Source organism: Homarus americanus, unplaced genomic scaffold (assembly GCF_018991925.1).
Source record: "Homarus americanus isolate GMGI-L3 unplaced genomic scaffold, GMGI_Hamer_2.0 scaffold51859, whole genome shotgun sequence".
NCBI lineage: Eukaryota > Metazoa > Arthropoda > Malacostraca > Decapoda > Nephropidae > Homarus > Homarus americanus.
The window spans coordinates 16,164,712-16,177,211 of record NW_024711292.1 but is presented as its reverse complement, the minus strand read 5'-3'; the positions used below and the strand labels follow the sequence as shown (position 1 = coordinate 16,177,211).

The 12,500-nt window shown below is 38.2% G+C and overlaps 1 protein-coding gene across 1 annotated transcript in view; it reads left to right on the top strand.

Annotated features, from left to right (window-relative positions):
- The window catches only part of LOC121853365 (thioredoxin domain-containing protein 6-like), a 464,042-nt gene that overhangs the window by 306,221 nt on the left and 145,321 nt on the right, over positions 1-12,500 (top strand). The window contains exon 8 of the mRNA XM_042347463.1: positions 11,465-11,551. Within this exon, the coding sequence (XP_042203397.1) occupies positions 11,465-11,551 (87 nt within the window). The remainder of the gene's footprint in view (positions 1-11,464; positions 11,552-12,500) is intronic.

Genomic DNA, 12,500 nt, shown 5'->3' with positions numbered 1-12,500 from the left:
TTACTAGTTCAATAGGGGGGATTAATAGGGGGGGTTCGTACACAATTTATGATAGACTATGGTATTCTCGTATAACCTAACCTCACAATTAGAATGGGCACTTCACTAAGTCGATCGTTGGGGAGGTTCGGGATCACTGCACTTCTACAGTCTACACAGCCAGCACTTACTGTTACACGTGGAGTTGACAGCACTTTGTCGATGGACCCGGCTGAGACTTCGTTACACTTAGTGGTGGGCTTCTCTCGAGCGGGACTGGGGACGTGGTAGCTGGCTCTCCCTGGTTACAAGACACACTCTCGTGAGGGAGGGCTAGGACGTCCTATATATTGGAAGACCAGCCGTCAGGTTGAGCTGATCGGGGGGGGGGGGCGGCGAAGGGTCTCCTTACATTTGACCTCGCTAATGTAGGGTCAGGTCTGGACTTTTCAGAACTATCTGGAGAAAGTCATCAGGTGGGGCCGTGTGACATGAGAGGCCCTGGTTGATTTGTGGCCCCTTGAGTTGGGCTCCGAGGGTTACATTTGACCTGGCTAATGTGAGGTCAGGTCGGACTTTTTCAGGAGTAGGTTATTGTATATTGGAAGAGAGTCGGCTGGTGCCTTCTTACATGTTTGTTGGGGCCATGTCACATGGGAGGGGAGCTAGTTGATTTGTAAACCCTTGGTCAGCCGCAGAGATACCCTATACTTTTGACCTCCCTAATGTCGGGTCAAGTCTGGCTTTCCTCGCGATGTAAGCTGTGGTCTGACAACCATCACTACATATATATATATATATATATATATATATATATATATATATATATATATATATATATATATATATATATATATATATATATATATATATATATATTATATATATATATGCACAATGTGCATGAGGGTTGACTCCAATAGTGGGTAATAATAGTGAACCTCATTGTCATTAAAAATAGGATTAAATGATACTGCAACTTGGCTATCTTTAAAGCTTCAAGAAGCGTCTGCACAGGCACAAGCTTCGCGTCCACACGTCCTATCCCGGCATCTACAATGCTGTCTATTAGTTCATTTTTAGAGGTTACAATTTTATGAGCCGAAATTTCCGCAGCATGCAAATATTCTGTGAAATAAAGGAGCCATTCTAACGTCGGGATTGCTTTCTGTAACCTAGTAACAATCCTCGAAACTTGGTTAGACTCCGCTATTATTGCATTAACCTTTGATTCTAGAGCAGTAATCGCGTGAAAGGTTAGAGAAATAACACGATTCTGTTGAGATACAGCCTGAACGACAACGTTCATTCGGTCCCCCAATTTAGCTACATCATCGGCCGTTGCCGTGCCAAACAAGGCGCTTTGGATGAGAACCACAAAATTAAAGAGACCCCTTTTTCGTCGTGCTTGAGAATGCACTTCTTTAGCAAGATCCGCTTGAGACGCCAGTAGATTTTTCCCAACATCGACGAGAAGCTCGCGAAGGTTCTGGAGACGAAAGTGTAGAAGGTCTATAGTTTGTGAAACTATTGTCGAATTATTAGAAGCTGTGCTGAGACCATGAAGGATGTCCAATGCTGATTGTAGTTGGCCGTCGACGTTTTCCATCTGACGCAGAAGTTGGAGTAGTGGATGGAGTTCATTCTTGATGTTCACAACGTCCTCAACTATGAGAACGCGTCCGAGAAGTGCCACCAGTGCACCCGGTTTGAGGACTGTCAACACAACGGTGCAACAACAGAGCAGAAGCAACACACTGAAGATCCAAGCCATTCTGTTAGGAATTACAAACGATTTAACGTCTATTCGCAGAACGTAGTTTCATACAATAGTCATCTGGGACACTCTGCTTCTGGACAGTCTGTAAGGATGTATCAATCACATCATCATCAACTGGAGGTAATACATTTATCTGGGTCTTCTTCAGACTATCCGCGTGCACGACATCTGCGATCTGTGCATTAGGCTTCCAAATTTTGAATTTGTTGCCTGATTCTTTTGAGATTATGCGGAATGGACCAGAAAATTTTGCCAAAAGTTTGGAGTTCCTTTCAGGTTCCCTTAACATAACAGCACCCCCCACGTTTAATACGACAGGTTTAGCATGTTTATGTTGTTTGATGATCATTTCGGCGCGTGACGCCGCTAGATGTGATCGTACTTGGGCATGAATATCTGTAAAGACATGAATTTGTTTTGCCGCGAAATCATCCGTATTATATACCGGGTATGGCGCATCTGTAAGGATGTCGTAAGGTAGACGTTTATCTGTACCATAGACAATGTAGTAGGGTGTTTTGCCCATAGAGCTTTTAAATGACCCATTTATCGACGCTGCAACCTGCGGTAACCAATCCTCCCATGCGTATTGAAAACCACTGACAATTGGATGCAGTATTTCTAGGATTTTACGATTGGTTCTCTCAACAAAGCCTGTGGATGATAAGCTGTCACAAAAGTTTGTTTAATACCATATTGTGCACATATATGCGCTACTAGCTGATTCTTGAACTCTGTGCCATTGTCAGAGAGCAGAACTTTAGGCGTAGTATATGGACATATAAGACTCATCACTAATGCATAGGCTACTGCTTCGGCCGTTTTGCTTTTTAGTGGGACCAAGACCACGAACCTTGAAAAATGATCCACACACACTAAGACGTAGGCTGATCCCTGATTACTCATTGGGAGTTGTAACAAGTCAATAGCGGTCTGGTGTAGGAACAATGTCATTACTGCTTTGCGCAACGTGTCAGATACGATTATTTGAGACACATTACCCTCCGGAGATTTTCTCGTCCTATTGAGTATGTTATGTCGTAATTCAAACTGACTTAAGGGAAGAAACAACTTGGGGAGTTTAACATCCTCACCCGATTCGAGAGCAAAAATAACGGCTGACTAATATGGGTCGCGTCGTTGCTCATCTTCCAGTTGCGAAACAGTGAATGTTGATACAGGCATGACTGGTGCTATATTTCTTGACAGAGCGTCGGCGCCAACATTCGCCCTCCCAGGTAAATACCTAAATTCGGGGTCAAACTCTTGAATTGTCAGATACCAGCGTGCTAATCTGCCTGATAAGTTTCTGCCATGGAACAGCTCAGTTACTGCCGCATGATCAGTAAAAACATTTATCTTGTAGCCAAAGATAATGTCTTTGAACTTCTTAAGTGCCCACACAACGGCTAACGTTTCTAAATTCGTCACCGAATAACGTGTTTCAGCATCAATTAGTTTGCGACTTGCAAATGCTATCACTCTAAACTTCCTACGCGTATCCTCTTGCATGAGCACTGCTCCGACTCCAATTCCGGAAGCGTCAGTACAGAGAGTGAAAGGTTGAGTGTAGTCTGGGAATGCTAGGACCGGGGCATTGGTAAGCGCTATCTTCAATGCCGTAAAACTATCTTCGTGTTCAGCGTCCTATATAAACATTGCATCTTTTTTGAGCAACCTCATTAGGGGCGATGCTAATGTTGCATAGTTTCCTGATAAAGGAACGATAATATCCAGATAAGCCGAGAAAGCTACGCACATGATCATTTGAGGTAGGACGCGGGAACTGAGATACAGCTTTGACTTTATCATTAACTGTATGTATGCCCTCACCGTCAACTACATGACCAAGGAAATGGATTCTTGATTTTAAAAACTCACACTTCGAGAGTTTTATTTTGAGGCCTGCTGTGGAAAGTTTGTCCAACTCTTCACGCAGTTTAATCAGATGGGAATCGACGTCCTTACTGACTACTATTAGATCATCCAAATAAGCGCAGACTGTGTTACCAATTAGTCCGGCAAACAGGGTGTTGATCATTCTTTGAAATGTTAGTGGGGCATTTCTGAGACCAAATGGCATTCGTAGAAACTCAAAGTGGCCTAGAGGCGTGCTAAATGCCGTGATTTCTCGTGATTTCTCATCGAGTGCTATTTGCCAATACCCACTAAGCAAATCTAAGTTGCTAAATGCCGCATTATCCTTGCCTAAGGATTGCAATATGTCGCTATAGATAGGCATAGGGTACCTGTCAGGGATCGTTTGATCATTGATGCGCCTGAAATCTATAACAGGGCGCCATCAACCATCCTTTTTCGGGACGAGGAATAATGGGCTATTAAAGGGGGATTTTGAGTGTCTAATAACATTCACATCTAACATACCCTGTACCATATCTTGCACTACAGCGCGCTGGCTATGAGGTAGTCTATAAGCTGGTACATAAATAGGGTTGGTTCCCTCCTTTAACGCTATATGATGGGATGTTAAATCTGTCTGACCTAGCGTTTCCCCTGGCATGGCTACTATATTTCTATAGTCGGCAAGTAGCTCTAAAAGGCGTGTCTTGCCCTGGGGATGATCGATCACCTTAACATGTGGTGCTATTTGATCTATCCTGGCCTGTCGAGTGTGTTGGCATTTCGCAACAATACCTCGAATTGGGAATTTAGTAGGCTGCACTTCGACATTGTTGTGATATACTAGAAAATCACACAAATAACATCCTTTCTTTAAGATTCCCTGAACGCCTGTTCGATTTAGAATCAGTACGTCGGTCAAACCACCAGGGCGTATAGTGCTCAGGGTAGATTCACATGATAGCCCTTTTACCTTGCATGTTTCCGGGAGACACACAACATCTGTGCCCGTGTACACGTTGGGTAGTTCAACAGTTGCTTTGGTAATTTCCTCATTTTGGTAATGGAGAGTACTCTTTAACACTGCTGGTATGATCGTCCAACTCTTGCTGCTGTAATCACGCTGGGAAAGTGTGTGGTTGAGGTCAAGAGGTATCTCTGACGCACGATCCGCCTTCCTCTTAATAGGATTGGTAGACAACACTTTCGTCCTAGCTGTGAGCATAGGTTCAGAATGACGCATTGCTGTGTAGGAAACGCCTTGAAACGTAACACTATTATTACGTGGAAGAACATATATCATGTTGTTTCGAAGAGTTGGTAGACCAAGTAACCCGTCGGCTGGCAAACTAAACTGCTGGACTATATAGAAATCCGCGTAGAAGGGAGAACCATGTCTTGAGAATCTGAGTGGTAACGTCACCATTCCTTTGATGCTCAGCTGAGTACCTGAAACTCCTTCGATCTCAGCGTTACTTGGCCTCCAATTGAAGTTGCGGTGAGGGAATTTACGTTGTAACTCGTGATATGATGTCAAGGCCAATACATTAGCGCAAGCACCTGAGTCTATATCAAGAGCCAATCTGGTATTATCCACTCTCACCGGCACTGGCAACACTTCCACTTTGCTAAGCGCCCCTACTAACGACGCAGCTATAGAAGTGCTGTGAGGAGGGGCGGGAATTACCCTATCTATCCCTCTCCTTGTTGTGGTGTGCGCTGGTCTTCCCCCGACGACTTGTCCTGGGGACGTTTCTGCTTGTGCCTATACGACACCTCCGTTTCACTAAGGTCCACTCCCCTAGCCTTTAGTAGCACATCGCACTCATGTGAACTATGAGATGTCGATTTGTGAAGAGAGCACCATTTGTGCGCTTTCTGGTTAAGAGAAGGTGCTGGTTTGGCTGCCTCACTCTATGACCTTGAGAATGGCTTTGCACCGGGTGTGACCTTAAAATTTGCACTATTACCTCGGAGCTGAAAACAATCTTCCATTACGTGGCCACGTTTATGACAATGTGCGCATCGTAACGATGTTTTTTGTCTATATGTCAGGCGGGGAGGTGCAATCGGAGCTAGGTGTGTCGCATAAGGAGTCTGGGAGTGAGGCATGTGAGCCAACTGAGGCACATGTGCGACCCTATCATCATCTTGACCCGTGAAATTCCGAACATAGTCGCCACGCTGCATGATATTAATAATATTATCAGGTTTAGGTGTGGTAATAGTACTGGTGTGAGGGTTAGGAGAAGCCATTGTAGTGTTAGTATTAAGCAAGTTAGTATTCTTACTCCTAACAGAAGGCTGGGTTAATAAGGTTGTTACTGATTAAGCAACAGACACACTATCACCTGTAACAGGGGTAACTGTTTTTGTATACTTAGGTGAAGTACTATATTGATTACCAGATCGTAGGGTACGACGGTTTAAGTCGTCAAATGATTCCTCAATAACTTTCTCACTACTTCCTACCGAATCATTTAACTGTGATCCCGACTCAAAATCAATGTCAGTCTGGGGTTGATCATCGACGAGTTGGTTATAAGCAAACAGTTGCGCTAGGCGTTCAATGTCATCAACATTAGACATGGGAAACTTAGAAAATTATCTATTAGTCCCTCGTGGGTCAATGAATACTTAACAGTAAAAGCAGATTACTTGCCTCTCATTTACAAGATAAATGAATATGAATTGTAGTTAATTATTAAACTATCAATAAGAAGACAGACACTTATAAACCACTGTAAATTATAGGATTTCAATACATTAATCTTACATTCGACACTTTATCATTGAAATAATCCTATCCGACGAACCTATCGATGTGAAGATATCTCTCGAACGTGATCATGTGTGTAGAATTATGTAATTTAAATACCTATTTATACAGGGTGTTATGTCTGTATAGAAAACGTGATCCTTCAAGCCGAGTTCTGAGTCGAGTCGTGTGTGGAGGGTGGGCGGTGCCTCTTTTTGGTGATGTGCGCGCTGCTCCTGGTTCCCTTGGCAACGATGAGACGCTTCTACTTTGGCGAGAGACGAGTCCACTTCAAACTAGGGGAGTTTCTCCACCGTCGATCAGAAACTGCTGATGATTGGTTATCACTTTGTCCGTTGCTAGGTCGCTAGCGAGACTGCCGTGTGCAAAGTCTTCACAGTCTACGTATATATGGAGATCTTGTATGATGACACCGGAACTTCGTAATTAACGCTGGCGACACAACAAAACTGTTCAGCTGCTTGTGAAATACCAATTGTTAGTCGAGGTTATGAAACCTTTCTTCAACACTGCAACACTGTAACTAGAAAATGCTGAGTGGGGTCTACTTCAACCGGCACAATCTGGATATTTGCCAACAGGCTGTAATATAGGCGGATCAGCTGTTGGTTATAATCACTGGCATACACAGACAGACATTTGTACTCTCAAGAGAGGTGTGAACTTGCGTGTCCGAGAGAACGCTACCAACCCGTCCGCATGGACCGAAACATTATGACACTGTCCTGGTGTTCTGAAACCTTCGCTCACTGGGTGTGTGGGCTCACTGTCCTAAAGGAACGCTCACAGCCCCGTATGTGCAGACCGAAGCTTTTCGAGACTGTCCGGGTATTTAAACACTTCACTCAAACACACAACACTCGCACTAAGTATCCCTGACTTTGCGTCGCACCCACTGTGGGTGAACTCCACGTTGCACCCACTGTGGGAGCTGGCCAACTTCCCACGTTGCACTCCCGGCGGTGTCGGCGTCGCGTAATGTATTACTTGGCGGTCGAGAATTTCCTTCGACGCCCTCCCGTTCTTGTTTTGAGTTTAAACGCCTTGGTTAAGGACGTTCAGGTTACGGGCAAGTCGAAGGGAATGATTGAAATCCGCCTTTTGATGCATTCAATATTTATTGATGTGGTCAAAACCTGCAGAGAAGATGTTCATAATATTACATGGTAATTCATCTGATACATAATTAGTTAGTCTCACATTATTTTATCTTAATTACAATTTATTAAACATAGTGACATAACACAAAGTTCACAACTCTATTAATCTTAGCTTCGCTTCATTCTGCATTGTCATATTACTCTAGGTTAGGCAGAAACGAGTAGGCGTAATTAGTCAACAATATTTCAGTACCGAGGGGTATGTCATCATTTAGGCTGTACTTACAAGTGCGGGTCAATGCAGATCAGTATAGTGTTCCAAGAGACAACAGTACTGCGTAAATTGTCTCAGCACAAATTCTCGGACAGGATTGTGAGTCGGTGTTCACCAGTGCGAGCAGAAGGCTGGTCTTCACAGCATCACTAGAGAGGGCGATCTGTCTCATGGCGGGGCGGGCAGCACCGCCACCAGTCGAAGACAATTCACTCAGCAGAACCAGGACTTGTCTGTCAACACTTCTACATCTGGCGAGGTCACAGGTCGAAAGATTTAATGGCATCACAAGGCCAGCACTGTACAGTAGATGAAGCCAGCGGCGATAACACAACCCTTACTAATCTTCTTAATCAAAAAACTTGACCATGCCATCTCTAAGCACAGCAGCTGTCCATAGTCAGGTCATAGGGTAAGATGACCCAATCCTCTCACCTGGTTACAAATCTTCTTAATCACAAAATTATCCAGTTTGTACATTTTTTTTATTTTTTTTTTTTACGGGGATAAGCCCAGCCGGGCATAGGTTACTGACCCACATCAGGGCCTGGGGGGCGAAAATATAATAATAATAATAATAATAATAAATAATAATAATTATAATAATAATAATAATAATAATAATAATAATAATAATAATAATAATAATAATAATAATAATAATAATAATAATAATAATAATAATAATAATAATAATATAATAATAATAATAATAATATAGCCAAAATAAATAATAATAATAATAATAATAATAATAATAATAATAATAATAATAATAATAATAATAATAATAATAATAATAATAATAATAATAATAATAATAATAATAATAATAATAATAAAATAATAATAATAATAATAATAATAATAATAATAATAATAATAATAATAATAATAATAATAATAAATAATATAATAATAATAATAATAATAATAATAATAATAATAATAATAATAATAATAATAATAATAATAATAATAATAATAATAATAATAATAATAATAATAATAATAATAATAATATAATAATAATAATAAATATGTAATAATAATAATAATAATAATAAATAATAATAATAATAATAATAATAATAATAATAATAATAATAATAATAATAATAATAATAAATAATAATAATAATAAATAATAAATAATATATAATAATAATAATGTAATAAATAATAATAATAATAATAATAATAATAATAATAATAATAATATTAATAATAATAATAATAATAATAATAATAATAATAATAATATTAATAATAATAATAATAATAATAATATATGTATTAATAATAATAATATGTAATAATAATAATAATAATAATAATAATAATAATAATAATAATAATAATAATAATAATAATAATAATAATAATAATAATAATAATAATAATAATAATAATAATAATAATAATAATAATAATAATAATAATAATAATAATAATAATAATAATAATAATAATAATAATAATAATAATAATAATAATAATAATAATAATAATAATAATAATAATAATAATAATAATAATAATAATAATAATAATAATAATAATAATAATAATAATATTAATAATAACTATTATTAGTATAATAATAATTAATAAATATTAATAACAAAATACTAAAAAAAAAAAAATTTTTAAATAATCATAATCATAAATAAATACAAAATCGAAAAAAATAAATCAAGAATGAGAATGATAAACATTATGTATGTTGTATTGTCAAAGTAAGAGAAACAATTGAAACCCTGCAATTGTGTGTAAATGAAGCAGAAAGTCAGATCAGCAACCTGGGACTTGGTCACAATTTTCGTGATGCCATATGGCAGCAGGGTCCATCATTAGACAACACATTATGCTTCCAATATCTTCCCAGGCGGTAGTACCTCCCTGTTTGATAGCTGCCTACTACCTACTACCTACATACCATTACTCAAATTCATGTTGCCAGATTCGGTATGTTTAATGAGACTGGATTCTATAATGTTCCTACTGACAATTGAATTACAAGGTAATATTGAGGAAACATTATCCCAGTCAACGCAATGCTTATTATCTCTCATATGAATGAACAGAGCCATTGATTCCTGGCCTGTCCTAACACTATATTTATGCTGTTTAAGTCTAGTTATAAGATCTTTACCCGTCTGGCCTAAGTGGAACATATTACCTTACTTGCAAGGAACCTTGTAAATGCAGCCGCCTGCATTGTTGGGGGAGTTCATAATTAACTCCTTAGTCCGTACTCACCCCTGAAGCGCTTGGGATGTTCGTGTTTTCTTGTTTGTTTGTGGTTATTAGTATATATATATATATATATATATATATATATATATATATATATATATATATATATATATATATATATATATATATATATATATATATATATATATATATATATATATATATATATATACTCAAAATAAATAGATGTGCCTATAGGTTGTTTCACTGTAGTTCTTCAAGCACCAAAATTAACATTGACATTATTCTGATGGGTGTCATAATTAAGAAAACTGCTGTAATTGTAGGAAAAATCAACGTATTCAAAGACTGCTTCAATCATCTTATATTAAATGCCAAGAAACATTAATATTTTACTTAAAAATTTATCAATGTGTTTTTGTTTCATGAATGAGAAAAAACTGTTGTAAACTGAAAATATCGTAAGATTGACGTGATGATAAACTGTTTCACTGTCATTACTTTTGGGTTAGGTAGAGTATAAATTTTTGTGGGTTGGCCTGTAGAAAAATAACAGAATCGTATTGCGGCCCATGACTAAGGAAAGGTTGTCCATGCCTCGACTAGAGCAATAAGCACAAAGAAGACAGAATCTTTGTTTTTTCACAATTTTCAGTTTCATTTTTGGTAGAAACTTTAATTTCACTAAGTTATACTCTTGACTACCAACACCAATTTCAACAAGAGAATCTAATGCATCATCAAATATGTAAAGTTAATCTACTTGTTCATGACAACCGATATTTTTTCCCTGTGGGAGGGAGAGATGCAAGTTAAGTGATGGCCCGAGCGGAGAGGGACTGGCCACAAGAGGGATAATGAAGGAGAGAGATGAGTGAGAGTGATAACTGCAAAGAACAGAAGGATCAACAGCCCATCTAACTAAACTTAGGACGTGCGCGCCTCTCAAAATTTACTGGACAAGAAGTACGTATAATCAACAAGCTGAAGTGAATGCCACAGTCAAAGCTTGTGTCTACGAGCGCACAAGTTCCGCTGTGTTATCCCACACTGTATTCACAAGACTGTGTCCAAACTTACCGAGGGCATTCTGCTAAACTGTTAAATTAATTCATTCATATACAAAACGTCTCGTGTATAATATGTCTATGCGACTCACCTATTGGCTCTTCCCGAGACGTCGTTGTGGTTACTTTAGAACAATGTTCCCATGTTCACATGTGTGGTAGACACATCAGTGAACAAGACAAGAGAGATAGATTGTATTTTGTTCAAGTCGAGCAAGACAGAGTAACACACCATCACCAGAGATTCGTTTAATTTGATATTCCAATGACCAAGTGCGGAGGCTTATCCTGGTGTTTATATTTATATTCATAGATACATAAATGTACGTATTATGATATACAAAAAATACTCAACTGCTACTTGTGACAATACAATGTTACTAGTATTAGTATGCATGTTTACAGGGTGGAGGAAGGCTGCGTGGTAACCACCTGGTACCAAGTACTCGGACCTCCGGACTTGGAGATGGCTCGGAGGGACCAACCAGAGTCGTGAGTATTATGTTCTGTTATATTACTGTAGGAAATAATTATTACGTTTAATATCTTATAGAAAAGGGTGTTCACTAATATTCCTCGTTCACACTTGTCATGTTTAGCATTTACTAATACATTTTTCGAATATTTCGATGAAAGGTTATTGAATGTAGTTTACGTTCGCACAATAAGTGGATTATGCTTAATGACGTTTTACGTCAATGAGCTCAGACTTTAGAAAATCTATTTCAACAAACACTGCTATGGCTAAGGGGTAACACGACAATGATAATATTTGCTTATACTTGACTATGTCAAGGGAAGGTGTCTAATGTTCGATTCTTGCCACAATTTGGGTTCTGCCAGAATCAAGAAAAATGAGAATAAGGTTACATAGGCTAAAAGTTAACAGACCTAGATTATATATTTCCACAACTTTACACAAGATTCATGCTATTTATGTATTTCACTCAAACACAGTCATTACCAATCACAATACAATACAGTACAGTACAATAAAAATTAATGTACCTACTGAGGATTTACCAGTTAATGCATTACATTATTGGTTCCTAAATTTTTCCAAACCTTGTACCCCTTGATGTCAGGGCCAATTGCAAGATCAGCCGTGGTGTACACCATGCTGTGGTATCCCGGCGGTCGTAATACAATGGAGTGAAAATTTTGTGATTTTTCAAGATGGGCCATGGTGCATGATGGTAGTACCCGACTGTTGTTTGTTGTTACTACGTCATCGTAGTGTAGTCAGGTGTACCAACTGGCGGAAGACTTGGCTGGTTGGTATGCTTGCACTCTCAAAACGTTGTCAGTGGCACGAAACGTTTACTCTTGCTACACGATTTACGAGCATAAAAAACTTGAATCCTAAGCTAAGGTGTACCTCATTTTCCTATTTTCTTGGATTATAAGCCAATTCAATTCAATTTCAATTTCAATTGTATAT